At 39.7% G+C, this 24,524-nt stretch overlaps 1 protein-coding gene across 9 annotated transcripts in view; it reads left to right on the forward strand.

Moving 5' to 3' along the window:
* The window catches only part of st18 (ST18 C2H2C-type zinc finger transcription factor), a 343,587-nt gene extending 321,827 nt beyond the window's left edge, over window positions 1–21,760 (forward strand). For 7 of the 9 annotated variants that reach the window (XM_048529874.2, XM_059646059.1, XM_048529869.2 and 4 more), the window contains 5 exons: window positions 3,121–3,212; window positions 6,495–6,598; window positions 7,163–7,306; window positions 11,836–11,970; window positions 15,242–21,760. In XM_048529874.2, the coding sequence (XP_048385831.1) occupies window positions 3,121–3,212; window positions 6,495–6,598; window positions 7,163–7,306; window positions 11,836–11,970; window positions 15,242–15,250 (484 nt within the window). In that variant the 3' untranslated portion in view covers window positions 15,251–21,760. Of the gene's footprint in view, window positions 1–3,120; window positions 3,213–6,494; window positions 6,599–7,162; window positions 7,307–11,835; window positions 12,891–15,241 lie in introns of those variants that run through there. The other 2 variants (XM_048529872.2, XM_048529870.2) reach the window with 2 other exon arrangements.
* The last annotated feature ends 2,764 nt before the right edge of the window (window positions 21,761–24,524 follow it).

The following is a 24,524-nucleotide window of genomic DNA, read 5'->3' on the forward strand; positions in this document are numbered from 1 at the left end:
AATGCTGTGAGAAATTGTCCTCAGGATGCTCAATAAATGCATTTTTGCAGCTACCTTTGCCAATCTGGTTCTCCCAATCTATATATAGATGCAAGTTGCTAACAGTCATTGCTGTACTTTTCGCAAATTTTGTTCTTCATATATATCCTATCTTACAATTAATCTACTGTTAACTGGCTAATAAGCTACTCCTACAAGTGACCTCTTACCTCTACTCAAACAGATTCTACATTTTCATCTTTCAAGTTGGGGCCATCTGTCAGTACTGAGCTAATGCCATCTTTAATAAATAGAACTATCTTGCCAACTTTTCCTAACTTACTGTCATTCTGTTATGTCAAATACTCTTCAATAGTCAGGATTAGGCCCCAGTCATCCTTCAGAGACAGTAAGAACTGCCAGTGTTGGAGTCAGAGGTAACACAGTGTGGCGCTGGAGGAACACAGCAGACCAGGCAGCATCAGAGGAGCAGGAAAGTTGATGTTTCAGGTCAAGACTATCAGTTTTCCTGCTTGTTAATATTATATTTACAATGATCTATAACTTTACGGCCTGGAATATCCCTGAACCATTCTCATCAAACAAAGGAACCCATTTTATGCGATGGGAAATGTGAAAAAGTACATCAGAAGCCGCACGAAGCATACCAAAAAACATGGGGTACTGCCCTGGTGAAGTTATGACTCAGTATGACAACAAGCAAAAGAAGCATCATGAAGTAGACAAGCCTAAGGTGATTGCGTAACCCTAGGAGCAAATCAATTGCTGCAGTCCTACCAAGCCTAGTTCTGAGTATTAACGGCAAGGAGTCAATTAAGGAGAGATAGCGAAGAAAAGGAAAACAACAAAGTGGTGAAGCAGGGCAGCAAATATGAGTAATGTCATGGAGTCATGACATAGAGGTGGACAGCATGGAAACAGACCTGTCATCTAACTCATCCATGCTGACCAGATATTACACATCATTTGCTATCATTTGGCCCATATCCCTCTAAACCTTTCCTATTTATATAGCATCCAGATGCCCCTTAAATAATGTTGTTGTTATTGTGGCAGCCCCCACCACCTCCTCTTGTTGCTCATTCCATACACATACAACCCTGTGCATGGAAAAGTTGCTCCTTAGATCCTTTTTAAATCTTTCCCTTGTCACCTTAAATCTACACCCTCTAGTTCTGGACCTGGGGACTATTTGCCTGTTATGCCCCTTATGATTTTATAAACTTCTATAATGTCACCCCTCAGCATCCGATGCTCCAGGGAAAATAGTCCCAGCCTATGCAATCCCTCTCTGTAGCTCAAATCCTCCAAACATGGCAACATCCTTGTAAATCTTTTCTGAACCCTTTCAAGTTTCGCAACACCTATCCTGTAGCAGGGAGACCAGAATTTGTCGCAGCTTTCCAAAAGTGGCCGAACCAACATCCTGTGCAACCGCAACATGGCCTCCCAACTCCTATACTTAATGCACTGAACAATTAAGTCAAACATACCATATCATTTGGCCCATATCCCTCTAAACCTTTCCAATTTATATAGCATCCAGATGCCCCTTAAATGTTGTTGTTGTTATTGTAGCAGCCCCCACCACCTCCTCTTGTTGCTCATTCCATACACATACAACCCTGTGCATGGAAAAGTTGCTCCTTAGATCCTTTCACTGCCCTGCCTAAGTGCAACTCTGCTTTCAAAGAACATTGAACGTGCACCCAAGGTCTCTTTGGTCGGCAACACTCCCCAGGACTATACCATTAAGTGTATAAATCCTGCCCTGATTTGCCCTTCCAAAATGCAGCACCTCACATTTATTTAAATTAAATTCCATCTGCCAATTCTCAGCCCATTCACCCATCTGATCAAGGTCCTGTTGTACTCTGAGGTTAATGATTACCAGAATGTGAAAGGAATATACAAATGTGGCAATGCTTCATCAGATAAGGCCAGAGACTTTAAAAAGAGAAAATAAACAAACCCTCTGAGTCATTTATAATAGAATCCCTACAGTGTGCAATCAAGCCATTCAGCCCATCGAATCAATACTGACCCTCTGAAAAGCATCTGACAGACCCACTCCATCACCCTGTATTTAGCATGGCTAAGCCACCTAATCTGCACAATGTTAGACACAATGGGCAATTTAGCATGGCCAATCCACCTTACATCTTTGGACTGTAGGAAGAAGCTGGAGCTGCTGGAGAAAACCCATGCAGACATGGAGAGCATCTACAAACCCCACACAAGGGTAGAAACAAACTGGGGTCTGCACTGTGGCAAGGCAGCAGTGCTAATCACTGAGCCACCATGCTGTCCAGTATCTCAGGTTGGCTGGACACTTGTTTACAATACAGTGTGAAGACAACAGCACATGTTCAATACCCATTCTGTCTAAGGCCTTCACGAAGGTCCTGCCTTCTCAACCCCACCCCTTGCCTGAAGTGTGGTGACCATCAGGTTAAATTCACCACTGTGTAATGAGAGCAACTTTGCGATCCTCTGGTACTATGGTGACTTTAGCTTTAGTTCTGATTAGAGGTGGACAATCAAACAATAAACATGATGAGGACATTCCACCAATTTTTCAAGACAAATTACAGATGGGCAAAAGTTGCTGATTTCAGCAACAATGTTCACATTTCACGAATGAAGAAATAAAGATGGTTACGTAGTAATTACGTCTAAAGTCAAGTTGCAGCCTGGATAATGTTACCCAATTTTAAACATGTCTAATTTGTTCATATATAGATCGCAAACATACTTATTTCATGTTTTAGTGTCATAGGGTATTTCTATGACATTCTTCTGTTCATTTTTCCTAAAGTAAATGGGTTAATGTATCTCTCAAATCAGCAATAGTGCATCAACCAATCACTTTTTCTTCTATAAATGGTAATTATTTAAGTTTAAGTGACTCTAAATTGATTTGTGGTTGAAATTATTGACCCCACAGATGAAAGTCCCTTGATTCTAATACTGCTTCATTCAAATGTGCTTGCTTATCTGCAGTGCAGTACTCAGTGTGTGAATTTCCATTTGTCCAGCTTCTTCGGCAGTTCCACTTAACTGAATTTGTTTCTTTAAAGTGCAGATTGTTTATTTTTCATTACATTTTTGTGTTTCCAGTTTGTCAGGCTGTCCCCGAGCTTCCTTCGCACTGAAGAAAGGCAAACTGTCAGGTGATGAATTGATGACCATCAAGCTCAGGGCAAGTAGAGGTAAGAACAAATGCCCATTGTAAAGCATGATCAGGTAGAGAAGAAGAGGTGCAGTAGTGATGGTCCTGGACTTGCGATCCAGTGACCAGGCTAATGCTCTGGGGACGCCGATTCAAATCGTACCATGGCAACTCATGGAGCTTGCATTCAATTAATGAGCACTTTTGTGGGCCAATAGGCTTGGGTTTAAGTGTTCCATGATCTGGAGGAGTGTAATAACATCTATGAATAGGTTGATGAGGAAAATATCAAAAGTGTTTGTTTAGGTCAAGGAGAAACACCACATTATCTCAGGTTCACGCCCTGTATGCCATTCTAATCTAGACCCTTCGTTTATCAACTCTTCTCTGCTTAAATTGTCTATATTTTCCAGTGTCAGGATTTGATGTTTGTTTTCTTATAAAATCAATTTTACCATTTTCTGCTTTAAATTCATTATTTTTTTTTTCTAAACCGATCTCAAAAATACAAATCTAATTCCATACAAATCTAATTCCAGTCCTTAACTCTTTTAATTCTGTTCTACCAGTCGTCATCATAGAGTCACAAGACACAGAAACAGACCCTTTGGTCCAACTCAACCATACCAAACTTAATCCCAAACTAAACTAGTCCTGTCTACCTGGTCCTGGCCCATATCCCTCCAAACCTTGCTTATTCATGTACCTAACAAATATCTTTTGAACATTGTAATCGTACCCGTGTCCACCACTTCCTCAGGAGGTTCTTTCCACATGTGAGCCACCCTCTATGTAAATAAAATTGCCCCAATGTCTTTTTTAAATCTGTCTCTTCTCAGCTTAAAAATGTGCCCCCTAGTCTTGAAATTTCCCATCCTAAGAAAAAGACAACTGCTATTAACTCTATCTATGTCTCTCATTATTTTATAAACTTCTATGAAGTTAGTTCTCAATCTCCTATGCTCCAGTGAAAATAATCCCAGCCTATCCAGCCTTTGTTCATATCTCAAACCATTCATATCTGGAAGCATCCTGGTAAATCTCTTCTGAACCCTTTCCAGCTTAATAATATCCTTCCTATAACTGAGTGACCAGAACTGGACACAATATTCCAGAAAAAGCCTCACTAATGACCTGTACAACTCCAACATGACATCCAAACTCCTATTCTCAAAGGACTGAGCAATGAAGTCAATCAGGCTAAATGTGATTCTAACCACCCCCTCTACAGATGATACAAACTTCAAAGAATTATGTGCCTGAACCCGTAGGCCCTTCTGTTCTACAACACTACCCAAGGCCCTACCATTAATTGTATAATTACGGTTATAATTATTAATTGTTTGTTTGTTGTACCAAAATGCAACATTTCGCCGTTATCATCTCCTCTGTTTTCCTTCTCACACCAATAACACAATTGGGTGATAATTTGTTACAGTTCACTCAGGGATTTCAAGTTACTGTGGCAACATATAATAAGACTTGCATATTGTAGTAATAGTAGTGATTGGAGAGGCTCCAAAGTTCATTCTATCGTACGAAACTGCTTGGCCACATTATGAGTCCATCTTCCTTGTCCAATAAGTACGGAACTCAAACGCAAAGCTTCTGACCCAGAGGCAGAGATACTCCATTGAACCTCAAGATTACCTTAAGGTGGATGTGATATTACAACAATGACTTGCATTTAAGTAACAATTTAAACATAGGAAAATTTCCCAAAGAATAAAAACAATTTGGTAGTCAAAGAAAGAAATGCTAGGAGAGTAACTTAAAAGATTTGTCAATGATGCAAAGAAACAAAGAAACCTACAGCACAGGAACAGGCCCTTCGGCCCTCCAAGCCTGCACCGAGCAAGATCCTCTGTCTAACCTGTCATCTATTTTCTAACGGTCTGTGTCCATTTGCTCCCTGCCCATCCATGTACCTGTCAAAACATATCTTAAAAGACGCTAACGTGTCTGCATCTACCACCTCTGCTGGCAACGCGTTCCACCCACCACCCTCTGTGTAAAGAACTTTCCACGCATATCTCCCTTAAACTTTCCTCTTCTCACTTTGAACTCATGGCCCCTAGTAATTGAGTCCCCCACTCTGGGAAAAAGCTTTTTGCTATCCACCCTGTCTATACCCCCATGATTTTGTAGACCTCAATCAGGTCCCCCCTCAATCTCCGTCTTTCTAATGAAAATAATCCTAATCTATTCAACCTCTCTTCATAGCTAGCACCCTCCATACTAGGCAACATCCTGGTGAACCTCCTCTGCACCGTCTCCAAAGCATCCACATCCTTTTGGTAATGTGGCAACCAGAACTGTACACAGTACTCCAAATGTGGCCGAACCAAAGTCCTATACAACTGCAACATGACCTGCCAACTCTTGTACTCAATACCCCGCCCAATGAAGGAAAGCATGCCATATGCCTTCTTGACCACCCTATTGACCTGCTTTGTCACCTTCAGGGAACAATGGACCTGAACACCCAGATCTCTGTTCATCAATTTTCCCTAGGACTTTTCCATTTACTGTATAGTTCGCCCTTGAATTTGATCTTCCAAAATGCATCACCTCGCATTTGTCTCGATTGAACTCCATCTACCAGTTATCTGCCCAACTCTCCAGTCTATCTATATTCTGCTGTAATTTCTGACAGTCCCCTTCACTATTGGCTACTCCACCAATCTTAGTGTCATCAGCAAACTTGCTGATCAGACCATCTACATCTTCCTCCAGATCATGATGTGGATCAACAAAATAAAGGGAGATAATGGAACAGAGGAATTTGAAGATACAATTGAAAAAAAGGTTGTTGGTACAGTCAGGGTGTAGATTCCAATCCAGGAGTTTTCTCTTTCCTTGAACTTCTTGGTTGATCAGAGCTTTATATTGATATGATGAGTGTAAAGACTCAGAATTGGTAAACAACGATGACAGGGTGTACTGGGAAATTTAGATCTCTATTTCAGTCTGGACACTGAAGAAAGAACAAAATATTGCTTATTATTTTGGCTTTCATACAAATTTTTTAAAATTTCTTTTTGGGGGTAAATATTAGTGGACTGGGATAGGGGGAGAGATTTGGGCCATCCTCCTAGACCTAGCAAAGAATAAACATTCCTGTGATTTGTAGGAAATTAACAGATGCACATTGAGGGACCTTTCCCACAAGCATAAATGAAATTAAGGCTAATAATGCAGTTCACAGTACTCAAGCCATGCGTAACAAATGAGCGCCAGTAACACATCCTTTCAATAGACTGTTTGCGCCATCTATAGGTATATTCTATGTCAGTAAATAGCAAGCCTTTGTTTCCTATAGGAGCTGAAAATGACGAGGAGATCAATCATTTGGATGATGAGATTAAGGAGCTGAATGAATCAAACTTAAAAATGGAAGCAGATATGATAAAGCTTCAAACACAGGTAAAACTAACTAGTGCTAGGGCTGAATCTAACACCAGAACTGTTTGATGTAATTGTTACAAGACAGTTAGTAATTGTTTCTTTGAAGAAATTGATTAGCTACACAAGATCATCTATTTTCTCTTAGCCAAATCAATGGGACAACCTTGCTTCCCATCTTTAAACATTTGAATCTATTTTCCAATTTATTATTCCAAAGTGTTGGATAAATACTACACCTTTATGATTTAACTGAAACCCACACCAATAAACTCACTTGACATACAACCTAATTCTGTATAAGATAATAAAATATGAGGCTGGATGAACACAGCAGGCCAAGCAGCATCTCAGGAGCACATGCTCCTGAGATGCTGCTTGGCCTGCTGTGTTCATCCAGCCTCATTTTATTATCTTGGATTCTCCAGCATCTGCAGTTCCCATTATCTCCGAACCTAATTCTGTAGGCTAGTTACTGCAAGAATCTTAGTGCTACATTGTCAGTAATAAATCAACGGTGTATTTCTGTGAAAATTGTAAACCGCCCATTATGTAATTAAAGAAAAATTATTTCTAAATTTTTAGATTACTTCCATGGAGAGCAATTTGAAAACAATTGAGGAGGAGAATAAACTAATTGAGCAGCACAATGAGAGTTTGTTAAAGGAGTTAGCTGGTCTGAGTCAGGCCCTTATTAACAGCCTCGCTGACATCCAACTCCCACAAATGGTAAGGTATCAAATAAGTAACTGAAAATAAAACATTTTTGAACAGCATAATGACTAAGAAAATTGTGAATATTTACAATCCCTTAATACAATTTTTAGCTGATATGCTTTGTGATGTCATTGTAGCATTTCAGACTTCTTAAAATATACATCTGCCGCTCATTTTTCCCTGTCAAGTCAAAAGCAATATAAATGGTAGATTTTTTTTCATGTATACTGCTGGCACAGCCATGTTAACCTTTGAGTGCTGTTGATGGAACAAAATTAAAGAACAGTGTGATATCATGCTTTTTTTGACATACTCCCTCCTCCCTTTAAGTTTCTCTGCATCCATTAAGACAGAGGTCAGAACACTTCCATCCTCTGCCAATAATCTTTTTGAGGTAGTTGCTTGGAACTGTGCAAGAGTGTTTCAGGAACTGGGGCAAAGGGAGATATTGGAAAGATTGTGCCTCCCACACATTGTGCAGGTAAATACAAATCCTTCGTTATGTTAGAAAGTGAAAATACAAGGTGTCTTTGAGGTCCACAAAGAGATGGAGAACTAGGGCACTACGACAGATAAACATTTTGATGGTTGGTTTTCTTCTGTGTGTAATTATAAATAAAATGAAAAGTGAGCCTTATTTTGTACTCACACTCATACTTTTACCTAAATCATCTGAAGGAAGATAGTTAGTCCATCCTCCCAAAAGTAATGCCATAAGAAACTTATAGGTTTCCAGTTAAGGTGGGAGCGAAGGGCATTTTAGAAACGAGAAGAAAGTCAAAAAATCAACATTCTAGAGGTTTTAAAGCCAATTAAAAGTACTTTTAGATCATGTAATATGAATGATGAAGCCATTTCCCACTGGGAGTGTTGACAGATATTTTTCCTCACATTTTTATATACAAAAATAACACTGATTGATGTTAAATGTAGTGTGCCTTGTAATCAACAAAATGGAAAGAAAAGCAAAATACTGCAACTGGAAGGCAGAAATAAGGACAATAAAGTGTTTCCGTTATTCATATTATATATGAAAAATGAGCAGGTCTGTGGTGCAAGCAGGATTGTATTTTTAATCTGATAGAATGTAAAATGGTCAAAAAACATTTATCTTAGGGAAAATTTGTGTCCTATTTTACCATATAACCTTACAATTTAACTAACTGATAACTTAAGATTCGACCAAACTCAAGGTAAAATTCATAAAAATTACTGATAATGAATATAAAATAAATAATACATTTTTTTAATAGTGGTTGGTGTTGTATGAATATTTTATTGAATTAATATGTGCAACTGATGCTTTGTACTTTAGTATTTAGAGAATTAAATGTGTGCTCTACATTGATTATTTTATAAAATGCTTGTTAATTTAAGTGATGTAAAACATGAAGTCTTATTTTAATTTTAGGCAGTGAATGATGATGCATTGGCCACCCATTATACACCCTGGCTAATTTTCAATGGTTAACATTATAGAGGCATTTAAGTCAATTAAGAGTAAAGTTAAGTCAGGAAAATGAATGGTGAACACATTTCCCTCTGGGAGTATTGATCGGTTTTAATAGCTTTAAATAGCTTTAAATTGAGGGGTGAAAGATATAGGACAGATGTCAGAGGTAGTTTCTTTACTCAGAGAGTAGTAAGGGAATGGAACGCTTTGCCTGCAACGGTAGTAGATTCGCCAACTTTAGGTACATTTAAGTCGTCATTGGACAAGCATATGGACGTACATGGAATACTGTGGGTTAGATGGGCTTGAGATCGGTATGACAGGTCGGCACAACATCGAGGGCCGAAGGGCCTGTACTGTGCTGAAATGTTCTATGTTCTATGTTCTATTTGACATAAATACTTGTATAAGAAGGTTACAAAATTCTGATTGCTGCAGTAGGTAGTTACTAAAGAGGTTTAGTGTTTGTCCTTATAGTGTATCATTAGCAGAAAAGGTGCTGTATTCCTGTCACTGACACTCATTGTCACATAAACAAAGCCTGCCTTCTGTTGGTGACTACTCATGTATGGAAAAGGGATTGGACATACGGAACAACAATAACTTGCATTTATATAGCATCTCTTCTTTAGCGAAGCATTACAGGAGTGTTAATAAACGAAATTTGACATCATACCAAATGAAGGGCTATTAGGGTAGATGTCAAAACGTATGGTCAAAAGATAATCTAAACGAGCCAACCTAAATTGAGAAATAGCAATGGAGAGGCAAAGAGGATTATAAAAGAGATTACGAAATTTTATGCATGGTTTAAAAGGAATGTCTGTCAATGAAGGAATTAAAATTCAGGACCTGTCGGAGGGAAGAATTGTAAGAGTCAAAAATTTTAGAGGGTTATTAGGCAGAAGAAGTTTATAATGATAAGGAGAAGTGAAACAATTGAAGCATTTGAAAACAAGGAGAAATTTAAAATGAATTTATTGCTTATCTGGGAGGCATTTTAAAGTGTGTAGGGGTGTTGTAAATAAGACATAAAATAGCAAAGACATGACTGAGAATTTCAGTAGCTTATGAACTGAGGCAGGGGTGCAGTCAGGTGACATGACAAAAGTGGCTGTCAATATACTTGGTGATGGAGTGAAAATCTGGTCAGAGCTTACTTCCGGTTCAGCATGAGATGAAGGCTGCAAACAGTTTGTTTCAGACTCAGGTCATTGCCAGATACAGGATGAAGTCATTAACTAGGGGACAGAGATTGTGTCAGGCATTGAATACATTAAGATCACTAATAGGAAGTGAATCCACAATGTGATTATTCGGCTGTGAATACATTAGTTACATTACTCAAAGAAGTGCAGTGAGACTCAGCTGAAAGGTGCAGGAGAGGCATTGCAAGACGATGGCCTGATAAATTGTGTCAAAGGTTGCAAGTAGGTCATGAACAAGCACCTCCTTTGATTGCAAAAGCAGAATACTGTGAATGCTGACAGTCTGCAATTAAAATAGATGTTACTGGAAATACACAACTGTGAAGAGTGAAACAGTGTTACGTTGCAGATCAATGACCTTTCAATTTTTTTTACTTCCTTCTTGTGGTCTAACGGATGCAAATAGCAGATAAAAAAATAAAGTGAAATCAAAACAGTAAAGTTGCAGGTTTTCATTTTAACAGCAGTATCCTGAAGTATGGTAGCTCAGTGGTAAGCGCTGCTGCCTCATGGCGCCAGGGACTCGGGTTCGATTCCACCCTCAGGCAACTGTCGGTGTGGAGCTTGCATGTTCTCCCCATGTTGTGAGTGTTTGTTCAGGTGCTCCAGTTTCCTCTCACAATCCAAAAATGTGCAGGCTAGGTGGATTGGCCATGCCAAATTGCCTGTAGTGTTCAGGAATGTGTAGAGTTGGGGGATGGGTCTGGGTGGGATGCTCTGAGGGTCGGTGTGGACTTGTTGGGCCAAAGGGCCTGTTTCCACACTGTAGGGGCTCTGTGATATTGTTGGAGTGCCCATTGTAATGTTAAATCGTAAGTTTTACAGTGTATTGAGTGAACTAAGTGCAAAAAGATTCTCAATCTACTTTTGAAGGCTGGTTTAAGATAAAATCACAGCAACAATGTAAGGGAAATCTTCCTACCTTGCTAGTATGCATGTTCCTTAAAACTAGTAATTGAAGTCTGATGAGCACTGCAATCTCAATATCTATCTATCTATGTCTTAAAAACCAGAGGTTTTTGTGTTTTCTGTTGAGTCTCTTCTTAGTAGACGTGGGAGGACTTTGCACTAACTTCAGAAGACATCAGTTGACATCTGTTTCAGAGCTGCACTGCCTTGTTGATATAATATCTGGAGATTCTATAGCAGTAGAGCAGGGAGGACCACATGGGAAAGGTTCTGATGGATGTTAGCCAATCAAGAAAACTAGTAAAACCTTACAGAAAATGGCCCCGAATTTCTTACGTAACTTGCAAAATTTCCTACTGTAACTTCAGCGGTAAATTGACAATAGCTTAGCAAAATGAGGAAGGAGATGGAAATGACCTTGCTGCAAATTTCTGCTGGCTCAGGAAGGGATTCTACTAATTTCCCACTTAAAACATTTAAACAAAAGCAACAAAAGTAATATTCACAGTTCAGCAAATAGAGATCCATTCACAATTAAGAGAAGTGCAAAGAGCAAGCAACGAGGGGATGCAAACTCTGAGAAAAGGATTCAGAAATAGTAGGAACTGCAGATGCTAGAGAATCTGAGATAACAAGGTGTAGAGCTGGATGAACACAACAGGCCAAGCAGCATCAGAGGAGCAGGAAGTCTGAAGTTTCAGGCCTAGACCTTTGCCTTATGAGCTACAGAAATAATTGTTATGAAATGTCTAATTGTCTTTTATGTTAAGAGTTTCCATAATGCTGCACTGGATTAGGTGTACTCAGATAAGCTAACAGAAATTAGATTTTTTGCTAAATACCACATTTCAACGTCCATTCTTGCATTAACTTCTATTTTTTTAAGCAGTTTGGATTTGTTTTTATTTTTGTATGATACTGTTAAATATGAATTACATAGTAATTGCATTAAATGTGAATTTTCCATTTAGGAGCCAATCAGCGAACAGAATTTTGATTTGTATGTGAACACATTGACTGACATGTACAGCAGTTTGGAGAGGAATTACACCCCAGAGAGCAAGGCCCTTCTGGAAAGCATAAAACAAGCGGTAAAGGGTATCCAGGTGTGAAATTTGTCCATGCCAGGCTAATGACTTTTTTTTATTCATAAACAGTGCACTTCAGCTTCAAGTATTTATTGCGTGTGAAATGCTGGCCTGTCTTAGGAAATGCTAAGACCATTTTACTACAGTCACTTCAAAACACAAATCACTATCCTTCCTTTACGGGCACATCTCGAAGGTATCATAAACAAAAGTGAGAAAACATAATAGAACACTGCTGTTACTAATGCTCAATGATGGTGTTTCAGTTATGGATCCTTTTGAAATCAAATTAGAGGTTGATTTCTGTAATATAACTTTCATATTAATTACAAATAAGCAGTCTTGAAATTATGCAGTGTTAGCATATGAGCACTTAACATGTTCGTCTAAATGCTTTACTCTGCTATTTCAGCAGAGGTGTTAACCCATTAGAAATAAATTGGTTTCACACCCCTACTAAAATATCAGAGTTTGGAATTGCAGACAGATTAGACTTTCATATGTCACGATTCAGATGCTTGTCTTCAGAGTATGTTTAAAATATCTTCAACAGTGTTCATCATGAAGTCAGAAGTCACACAACACCAGGTTATAGTCCAAGATAATAAAATGTGAGGCTGAATGAACACAGCAAGCCCAGCAGCATACCAGGAGCACAAAAGCTGACGTTTCGGGCCTAGACCCTTCATCAGAGAGGGGGATGGGGTGAGGGTTCTGGAATAAATAGGGAGAGAGGGGGAGGCGGACCGAAGATCGAGAGAAAAGAAGATAGGTGGAGAGGAGAGTATAGGTGGGGAGGTAGGGAGGGGATAGATTCATCCAGCCTCACATTTTATTATCTTGGATTCTCCAGCATCTGCAGTTCCCATTATCACCAGGTTATAGTCCAACAGGCTTATTTGGAATCACGCAGGCTTTCAGAGTGCAGCCCCTTTGTCAGATGCAGAGAGAGAGCAGGGCACACACAGATGCCGAGTTTATAAGCAGAGAGATCATGGGCACAGAGATCAAAAGATCATACAACTGGTGTGAGTAGAGTGCCAGGTAATAGGTCCCTGCAGGTGACCGAGAGTGTTAGACTGTGTGTAAAATGTTTATAAAGTCAGTGTCAGTGCTGCGCTGTCATGACAATCAGGAGGCAGAGCCAAAGGAATATACAAAAGGTGACACTCAGGTTAGACACTGAATTGGAGGTGTGAGGCTTTGTTCAGAATTTTAACCTGGAATTGGGATAGTTTCATTCTGAAAGTCGGAATTTATAAGATACTACAATGACTGACTGTGACTACAAGTTGTGTGATTTTTGAACAAAATAGAATGTGTCTACAAATAAAAATGAAATGATTCACCGCATAGATTTATGAGTGTGTGTGTGTTTGTGTGTGTTTGTGTGTGTTTGTGTGTGTGTGTGTGTGTGTTTGTGTGTGTGTGTGTTTGAGAGAGAGTATATTTGTGTGAGAGAGGGTGTGTATGAGAGAGAGTGTCTGTGTGACTGTGTGTTTGTGTGAGAGTTCGTGTGTGCATATCCATGTGTCAAAGAGTGTGTGTGTGTAAGACTGCACATGTTTGAGAGTGTGTATGTAAGAGTGTATGTGTGCGCGTGTGTGAGTGAGCATAATAAGTAATTCAAAACTGTACAAACTAATTAAGGTAGAGAAATCATAACAATTTATCAAGATGATGCAGTGAGAAAAAGAAAGTAGGGAAGAATTTGCAGATGTAGAACCATGTGGTGCTGTAGCACGACATGAACCCAAGGTCATGGTTGAGGCCCTCTTCATGGATATGAAACTTGGCTTTCAGTTACTGCTCAGCAATTCTGTGTTGCTGCATATCTCGGAAGCTGTCTTGGAGGACTGTTACCCGAAGATCGGAAGCTGAATGCCCTTGACAGCTGAAGTGTTCCCTGATCAGGAGGGAACATTCCTCTCTAGAGATTGTTGCATAGTATACATTCATCTGTTGTTGTAGCGTCTGCATGGTCTCGCCAAAATACCATGCCTCGGGGCATCCTTGCCTGTAGTGTATGAGATAAACAATGTTGGTCAAGTCACATGAGTACCTGCCATATCTACACGTGTGTGGATAAATGGATACCGTGCCACTATCGCCAGAGAGGAATGTTTCCTCCCACTCAGGGAACTCTTCAGAAGTCAAGGGCATTTAGCTTCCGATCTTCGGGGAAGAGTCCTCCAAGGCAGACACAACACCGCAGAATTGCTGAGCAGAGAGTGAAATCCAAGTTTCATACCCATGAAAATGGCCTAAACCATGATTTTGAGTTCACATTGCGTTGCAGGTGACCCTCACCACACTTCTGTATCTGTAAAATGTTCCTTACGTTCTTGTTTATGCAGCATCGCCTTAATAACTTGTTATGATTTCTCAATCTTGATTTATACAGTTTTCAATTACTTATTACACTGTCACACATGCACACTCTTACACACACACCCTCATGCATATACTGTTTTGCACACACACACATGCACACACATGCTCTTTCCAAAAAAAGCACTCTCACACACTCACACAGACCCCCTCAACACACACTCACACACACACTCACATCCACGCACATATACTCTCCAACATTCACACACACTCTCAAGCACACACAAACACACACACACACGCACACACACACACACACACACACACACACACACGCACACACGCACACAATGCACACGCACATATATATGGATCTAGGGGCCGAATCATTTCAGTGTTATTTGCAGAACACACAATTTGTAGTCACAGTCAGTCAGTGTGGCATTTTATAAATTCCAGCTTTTGGACTAGCCTTATTCCAGGTTAAAATTCTGAAATAGATTCTGAACAAAGCTTCACACCTATAATGCAGTGTCTAGCCAGGGATGTCACCTTTTGTATATTCCTATGACTTTGCCTGATTGACCTGACAGTACAGCACTGACACTGACTTTATAAACACTTTACACACTGTCTAACACTTTTGGTCACCTGCAGAGACTATCATCTGACAGTCCACTCACGCCAGGCTTTTGATCTTTGTGCCATTGATCTCTTCTGCCTCTAAACTCGGTGTCTGTGTGCGCCCTGCTTGCTCACTGCACCTAATGAAGGGGCTGTGCTCCAAAAGCTTGTGTAATTCCAAATAAACCTGTTGGACTATACCCTGGACTCGTCTGACTTCTGACTTTGTCCACTCCAGTCCAACACCAGCACTTCCACATTGTGTTTATCATGAACGAAATTTAAAGAAGAATGTTGTGCAGTATTGATTCTTAACAGTTTTCCTATCCAGTCCATGTAGGTCTGATGCTGGGACATTGACACTTTTAAAGCAATTTGGAAGGGATGAAGGCATCTAGATCACTGCACTGACTTCAGATGCTTTCCTTTTTCACCAGTTTTTTAGAAATATAATTTGATGTAAAAATGTGATTGTTATTTTATATAAATTATTATTTATTGTTTTTAATTTAAGTTCCTTTTAGTTGTTTTAATTATGCAAATCTTATCATATTTGAAGAAATTACTTTCTGGGAGAGGTTTATAAAATTATTTCCATATGTAGGTTCTAGAAAAAAGTTGAGAACACTTTCTTTTATAAGTGACTTCTATTTGTGCTTGAATGACAAATAACTAAAAAAAAATTGTCTTTTGTTAGTGTCAGATTTTTTTTCATTCTGGTCGTTTGTGTTCTGATGCATTTATTTTCTTATCACTGTTTTGCTAGATATATGTATATATTCGTTACTTTTTATATTGCATTTTGTACAACCAACAAAGCAATCAACTGTCAAAGGATCACGCAAAAGACAAAGTGTAATGTGAAACACTGCCCTCTAATGGAAATTTAAAGCAGTGCATCTGTTTTGCAAAATACTCATTCTGATAACAGTTCATTACAGATCCAATCTGTAAATCAGGGACTACTGTACAGTAACAGAGAAACAAAAAAACTAGAGAAATCTCAACAAATTGCTTATACAAAAATGTTTTTATTGATTTTTTTAAACTGTAAAATGTCAGATTTCTTGTACACTATATTACATCATAATTTAGCTAAAACCTGCCTTTGTGTGTGAATGGGTGTAGGTATCACATGCACACGCGAGCATGTATGTGTTCTTGTACCTGTGTGTGCTTGAATGAGTCTAAGTGTGTACATGTATTTGTGTTTGAGACAGCAGCTAATGACTAAAAGTGACTGAAAATGTTTGCCTGTTAAGTTTGCATATTTGTTTGTTGCTAACGCACAGAATGTAATTTTTTAATCAGTGGTGCTAGGTAAAATGTTTGTTCTAATGGCTATGTTTTGTGCATCTTTTTCCTTAAATATACTAATTAAAGGGCTACTCTTGCGATCTGACTGTTTTTTCATACTCTATACCAGGACTATCCTCTTATATGTACTTTCTGTGGGTCGTATCATTAGAATCTGAATTATTTTGTGTTCAGTGCAAAGAAATTTGTGGCATTTTTTGAAGATGGTCACATTAGTTCTTCATTGGTTCTTCTCAAAGTCATTACATTTTCCATGAGGGTTGAACCCCACCTAATTTAATATAACTCCTTTAGTATTATTTATTATTAATCATGAAATCAAACCTCTGAAAATGTCCCAGAAGTAGCACTAAAAATCTATCTTTACAATGGTAATAACAATCTCTTCATTACAATAAAATATTATTAAAAGAGTTATCATTTCATATTTTCAGCACCATGGTATGAGATAAATATAATTTCACAGCTTGTCATTTATCTCCATTATTTTTAGTATCCCAAACAGACATTAGATCTGTTGCATGGTCGTTCTAGCACATCCAGCTTGAAAAGGTTATCACTAGAAATGCCATCACCGGCCGTACTGCTGATTTTGAAGATAAATTAACCTGTTTAGCCTCTGCACCATCTTCAGACACTTCTCTACATTTTAAAGCCACGTGACTGGTGTAAAAATTGCTCAAATCTTTTCTGTCAACTGAATTCTCTTTGGTGAAAAATGTCAGTTACATATTAGAATTAACTTATTAATAAAATGGCACTATTTATGATAGTATTTGTAATGGAACAGTCATAACTTCACCAAATTAGGAAGCTGTGCACAAACAAATAAAAGAAGGCTGCAAATGAGGACTGTCAGAGGTAACATTATGTTTGAGGCTTGGGGATGATGAGAAGATAGCAATAATCAGGTAGGGAGAGAGGAATGAAAATTGACAGGTCATGTTGGCGATATGGAATGAACATTAGTACTTGGGATAGGGAACGCTTATATTTATGACAAGGTGCAAGAGAGGTGGTGATGAATGCAGGAAAGCCAAATGCTTCTGTTAAACACTGGGGAAAGTACTTCTACTAGTCTTGATGCACATGGGGTGTAGCCAAAGGTACCTTCTTAAACCAGCAGTTCCCAAATGCCTTTTACTGCTGTGTTTCCCAAGCCCTGTAAAGATGAGCTGGGAATGTTAACTTTCAATCAGGCTCCCATTTTCATGATGGGAACCAGATTTAAATGCTTTACAGACGTCTTCCACGTTTCCGTAGTAGGGCACCAGCATGTCTCAAATATAGTGCTGTGAGAAAGGCGACATACATGTACTCAATAAGTCAGAGATAAGTTTGTAGTTTTGTAGTCTTAGTTAAAGTTAATATTAAGGTCTACTATTCTTATCTATTAGCTATGTATTACTATAAAATTAATACCAGCGTTTAAACTTGAAGGGAGATTTATAACAGATTAAACACTGGTATTAGCAGTTGGTAAAGTAGAAAATATTGTTTAGGTGCAATTTGTTTCAGCATAATATAGGTACAAATGATTATTTTCTGTTTCAGGGTGTTTTCTGCTACAAACCAGTTTTCCTTAGCATTTTATTCTGGGAACCTAATATATTTTGTTTCAGAATATTGTCATGGGTAGAGGGGGAAATGGGATGGATTTAAGTTGGGATTGTGTTTCCTCTCTTGAAATGAGGTACCACGGTATTGTTTGATTTACTTCTTTTTTTTTTAATCCCATCCCTCATTGAGGTGTTCCTGATGTTTACAGATCATGGTGATGTGTGGTGGTCCCAGGATTGCTCAAACATTAGGGTTTGGCTACATATAACACAACCTCTTTATTTAAACATGGAACTTTCAGCTGTAGAAGCTGTCTGTACAATGGTGCCAATGTCAGAAATAGATCTGATGTAGATACCGGCCTCTTAGGCTTGCGTCTGGAGTCCTATTCCACCCCCATTTACCGAGTATTCAGTCAGGCAAGTCACCTCCAATCAGGCAGGCCAGTTCCAGTTTTGTAGACCACCTCCAATTGGATGGCGTGGTTACCTTCTATCAAATGGGTCACCTCCAGTCATGCAGGTCACTTCTTCCTTCCTGTTCTTGCACAAAATAGGACTTTTCCCTGTCAGAGTGGCAATCGATGTCATCCTGATAGTTTCCTATAAGATAGAAGGCAAGTAGGTGCTACAATCAGAAATTCATTTCAAAAACACAATCAGCGGGCAGAGACCTACCTGACTGGAGTAGGCCAGTTAAAGAGGCAAATCACTTCAATTTTAGTTAACCACCTGGAAAAGAAAATTTTGTGTGATTTATGTCAGGTCTGAAGGGGCAGTAGAAGACCTGATAAAAAGGCTAGCAAACAACCAAACGCGACATGTAACAGCTGAGTCTGCAGCTAAAAGTGACAATGCTTGGATGGTAGTAAACATTTTTTCACCTCAGCTTTTAGAGGATGATGTCACAAACAAGGAGAAATTGAAATGAAGAAGGCTTCAATATACTGATGATCCCAGTAGAGATGCTAGTGATCACTGTCACGCTGGTGATTGTGCACTCTGAAGGTGGTCCCTTCCCTGTGACAGGGACCTGGTGTTGAGTGAGTGCCAGAATTCAACAGATAACTACAGCTGTCATCCTAATAGGAGCAGACTATGCATAGAGTCTACAGGTGGAGGATCCAGAAAGCCAATATCTTCACAGACTGCATCTCTTCATTGAGACAGTGAGCTCTCTTTGTGAATTGGTTCTTGGAGAGATCAGGCAAACTGCATTGGTGGCCTGTCACTCTCAAGGTTTGTGCAGCCTGACCTTCTATGCATTGACATCATTCCAATAATTAGCTGGAAATGTTTGTGGCATATCTCAAACTGCAGCTCATCATTCAATAAAGGTAGTCACAGAGGAACATCTTAACTACTGATGATATTAATGGAACGAGAAAGAAGCAGAGGTTTGATGCATGCTGCTGAATTCCTGAAGACCAAACCATGGAATTCAGGAGCATGCATGTGTCCATTAAAGCAGCATCAGACTAGCCGAGAGCATTTGTAAATTGTAAAATGTTTCCATTTCATCAGTGCCTAAGTTGTGCGTGACCATTAACAAAGAATCAGGCAGATGTGTTCCTACTATCCTTAGAGCTATGGTGATAGCCTGGGTGCTCTCGTTTGCCACAGATATTCTGTTCACTCATTCCATTAAAGGGGTGGATTCATGGAAACAAAGACATACGTGCTGAAGAGATGCATACTGAGGCTGAAATGCAGCACAATGAGATACTCGCATCTACCAGGACAGACCCTTGGTTTGTTCAAAAAGAGGTATCAATGTGTCATGTTCTCTGGTTTTTGCTTCATGGCCTGTGTTGTAGACAGCAGTCCCTGGTAGAATGTGATCTAATGAAGGAAGACACTTTCTCTGACATTGAGTCTGAGGAGCAGCAGCAAGTCCTCATTAAACCATGAGGCTGTCCCAGTCTGAGCCCCACCATGTGGCATTTCAGCTACAATAGGTAGTGAGGATAGGAAATAGAAATAGCCTTTCAACCCCTGCGGAGAGGCAAGCAGAGTTAGAGAGTAGAATACAGGTCTTTTCCTGATCTTATTACTGAGATGGGGAAGAGGACAGGTGTGGTATGATATTATTTCCTCCCGAGAAGGGTCCTGAATGAGATACTACAGGCACAGTGATCCCCAAAATGAAAAATACATGATGATCCAACTGCTGCTCCAGTGCTATAGTGGATGCTGCTTCCTTCAAGCAGTGCTGTCAACAGATGTGAATTTCTTGTGATATTGACACCAACCCAATGCTGACATGCCTTTGCACGGGTGTCAGTGATGAAATTCTAGTTTGAAACCTAATTCCACTCACACTGATCATGCCACCCCACATATCCAATTGGGCACAGAGATCTCCTTCCCAGGTCTAATTGTCCAGACTGCTTGTTAAATGACTGCTAATTGGCTGGCCGACACTTAATTTCCTGTGCTAAATCTGCAAGGGTTTGGGAGCAAGGTCTGATGGTCCGTCCCAAATTTTTGAAGAAACATATTTGCCTCTTCAAGAGGGGCAAGGTCAGACAGTGCAAGTGGTTGAGTTGTTCTGGATTGCTTGGATGCCTCTGGTTAAATTTGAATTCATCAGCACCTTTATTTAGTCAAGAACTATTTGCTTCGATGTTATAAAATGTAATTAACCCATTTTTAATTCATTTGTATAGAATTAAGTTTTTACACAATTTAAAAGAACAGTTTGAATTGAGCAACTTTGTGCAAAAAGTGCTTGGGGTTCAAGCCCATTTTAGACTTTACACCATATAGAATTAACTTTTAAAGGGAATGAATTTTTTTTTCCATTTGCAGCTACTAATTTTTGTTATTGAAACACTATCCACAGTGCAGATGATGAACTTGTTTCAACTTGTCACGCAACAAATGTGGTTTTCATTTGCTCAAACTAACAACGGAGCAGAAACTGCACTGGCGCTGCAGTGACACTGTCAAGTTACTGATTAACAGAACTTTCTGTTGATGTGTTTTGCATGAGAATTTAGCCACTTTTTTAAAATTTATCATTAGTCCTGTATATTTTCAATTCTACAAATATTCACAGCACTGCACTCACTTTGCAAAATTGCCACTTCCTGTCTATTTCTGTTTGTTTTCAGCACTACTGCTTATGCTCAGGTGCAAATAACCACTATTAGATCTTATCAATGTACTGATGCCTGGGATGATGTGATTACTAAAATAAAGCAACCCACAAAAAGTACAAACAGGAGCCGATTCCTCCAGAATATCAAGGCAAATCTGTAATGCAGTGACGATGTGTGCATTGAATTCTGTTTGGAATACAACATACGTATATGCCTTAATATTTGGGAGCATTAGATTCTGAAACAATTTTATCTATAGTTTTGAGAAGATTCCCCTTGAAAATATATGCAAGAGCACAGAGCCCTGATAAAAAGTACAGACCCGGAGCCCTAATGGATTGTTACTGCTGTCATTATGTATCTGCTGAATATATTGAGAATCATGGAACTAATTGCTACCACACATGAAAATAATTACAGTTTTATAAATACAATATTGTGGTAATATACAGAATCTTAAAGTAAAGCACTGCTTTTAAAAAAAGTCTACGTTCAGTTTTATATATAAAATATAATTATTTTGTAATTGTCTACACTTTAGTGTAATCATTCATAATTATTATTTGTAATTGCTTGAAGCTAATTTAAATGTGCCGTTCAATGTTTTGGCTCAGGTATCTCTGTGTAGTACATTAATAATTATTGTTTCCCATTGGTTCACACTTGATGTGTTTTGTAATGTGCACTGAATTGTTTGTTGTGTCAAACTGCATTAATAATGCTAGACTTTATTGTAAAATTTGCATTTTTCAGCCCTGATGATGTGTACATTTTTATGTTTGTGTAGGTTGTACATTGATGGCTGTTCATGTAATTGCTATTTCTTACAAGGAAACAGAACATGTGTTGTATTCTATACAGTTTTTTTGTATGGTAGCAAATAAAGTTGATAACCAAATGTACTTTGGCATTAGTTATTTTTTAATTCAGTGATACAGTAACTGTAATAAAAAATATATAAGAAAAATTATATCAGCTGACCATAAAGGGCAAAATTGGAAATAGTTGTACATCCTTTTAACATTATTATATAAAGGGGCATTATTAACTCTACAACGTTTTTAATTCCACCCTCCATCCAATCCCTTATGGAGATACATACTCATAATAAATATGGTTCTGCAGCAGTGTTGTCCAATACTTTTTCCATGCTTGCCACATTTCAATTTTCCTCTAAACTGAAGAGAGGGAAAGAGGGATACAAGAAATTCAGAAAGATAAGGTTTGGCAAGCAGGCCTGGAGGCAGAGAGGGAATGGCTGACCACCAGGCAGTCCAGATGAAACAAGCAGACAATGCAGGAAAATCTCAGCAGGTCTGGCAGCTTCTGTGAAGGAAAACACAGAGTAAACATTTTGGGTCCAGTGACCCTACCCCAGAATTGATGGTGGCTGGGAAAACATCAGTTTTTATGCAGAAAAAGGCACGAGGGAGATGGGGTAGGGAGTAAATGATAGGATAGAGCCTATAGAGAGACAAGAGCAGTTGAACAGACAAAGAGTTGAAAATGATCAGGCTGGGATGGTGAATGGTTGTTAATGGGGACTATTAGTGACTAATAACAGGCCAGTGTAATAGCAGGCCATGTGGTTACAAGTCCTGGTGTGTGGAGTTGGGAGCTGGGACGTGGGAGAGTTTAGGCCCTAAAATTATTGAACTCAATATTGAGTCCGGAGGGCTGTGGGGTCTCCAAGCAGACAATGAGGTGTTATTCTTCTAGCTTGCATTGAACTTCACTAGAACACTGCATCAAGCCAGAGGCAGAGATGTTGGCCAGGAAGCAGGGTGGTGCATTAAAGTGCCAGGCAATGGGCATTTCAGGGTCTTTTCTTTTGCGAGCAGAATGTAGATGTTCTGTGAAAGAGTCACCTAGTCTACCCTTTGTTTCCCCAGTGTAGAGGAGACCACATTGTGAGCAGCGAATGCGGTATAAATTCTGGGAAATGCAAGTGAAGTGTTGCTTCACCTGGAAGGTATGTTTGGGCCCTTGGATACTGGGGAGAGAGGAGGTAAATGGGCAGGTGTTGCACCTTCGTTGGTTGCAGGGCAAGGTGCCGTAGGGCTATGGGGGGTTGTTGGGGGTGAAGGAAGCGTGGACCAAGGTGTCCCAGAGGGAAGGTCCCTGTGGAAAGCAAAGAAAATGTTTCTTGTTAGTATGACAAATGAGCCAGAGGATGAAGTGGAACTGAGGAGTGGTGCAGCCCTGAACCAGTGTGCTGTGATGCAGTTGGAGAGAAAGGTTGAGAGTGTGCATGTGGCACCGGATGGCACTGAGTGTGGATCTCAGTATACGACGAGAGCATCTGTCCATAGAACATTGAACATCACGGAGATATCTGTGATCCTGGAGGATTCAAAACATGAGGAATGAAATTTCAGTTGGAGTCCACATGGGGTGAGTCTGAGCCGGAATCAGTCATTGAGGAATGTGAAATGGCTGTGGAAATGAGTTTTAGCAAATACCTCGTCAAACACCAGGATTGACAGTGAAATTAATGTTGGTGGGCAAGAAGAGAGACTGGAATGGAAATCCCATTGGAGAGATTATGCAACAGCTCAAAGAAACATTTTCTTTTCCTTTCAGACATCAAGACCCACAAGATGCAACAACTCAAAGATACCCATGGCCCTCTGGAACCTTCCTCTCCTCCCCTTCCCTCTGACTCCATCCCCACCCCCAAACCCCCTACCTCCTGTTGGGTATTCACCATCCCTCTTAACCTTCTGCTGTCCAACGCTGAACACCCTGTACTCAGCAAAGGTCTCAACTTTATTCCTCTGTGTCCCCACCTTAATGAATTTCAGGCACGACATGACGCCGAACTCTTCTTCCGCTATCTTCGCCTCCATGCTCATTTCTTCTGACTAGAGACCTCTCCCCATCCCACAGACCCTTTCACCCAGTTCCAACACTCTTTTTCGAATTGGACCCCTCCCTCTGGCCTTTTACTTGCACTCAATCTGTTCATTGAGAACTGTCAACGTGATATTAGTTGCCACAATTTCTCTGCCCCACTCACCAAATCCAACCTATCTCCCTCCAAACAGACTGCATTCCATGCAATCCGATCTAACCCTGACTTTGTCATTAAGCCTGCCGATAAAGGTGGTGCTGTTGTAGTCTGGCTTACTGACCTCTACCTTGCAGAGGCTGAACGCCAACTCTCAGATACTTCCTCCTACCTTCCCCTGGACCATGACCCCACCATGACACATCAGTCCATTGTATCTGCTATGGTTACTGATCTCGCTTCATCTGGTGATCTCCCCGCCTCCGCTCCCAAGCTGATAGTCCCCCAGCCCCACACAGCTCACTTCTACTTCCTCCCATTCTGTTCTGCTACCCTGATGAGCTTTGTATGGTATGATCTGTCTGATTAACATGCAAAAACGATACTTTTCACTGTATTTACGTACATGCGACAACAATAATTAAACTGAAACTCAAAGTCAAATACATGAAGGCAAAGCAGTGGACATGATCGATATGGACTCCAGTAAGGCATTCAACAATTTTCCTTATGGTAGGTTGGTTAACAAGGTTAGGTCATATGGAATACAGGGAGAACTTGTCATTTGGATACAGGACTAGCTCAAAGGTAGAGTACACAGGGTGGTGGTGAAGGGTTGCATTT

Source organism: Stegostoma tigrinum, chromosome 5 (genome assembly GCF_030684315.1).
Source record: "Stegostoma tigrinum isolate sSteTig4 chromosome 5, sSteTig4.hap1, whole genome shotgun sequence".
Classification (NCBI taxonomy): domain Eukaryota; kingdom Metazoa; phylum Chordata; class Chondrichthyes; order Orectolobiformes; family Stegostomatidae; genus Stegostoma; species Stegostoma tigrinum.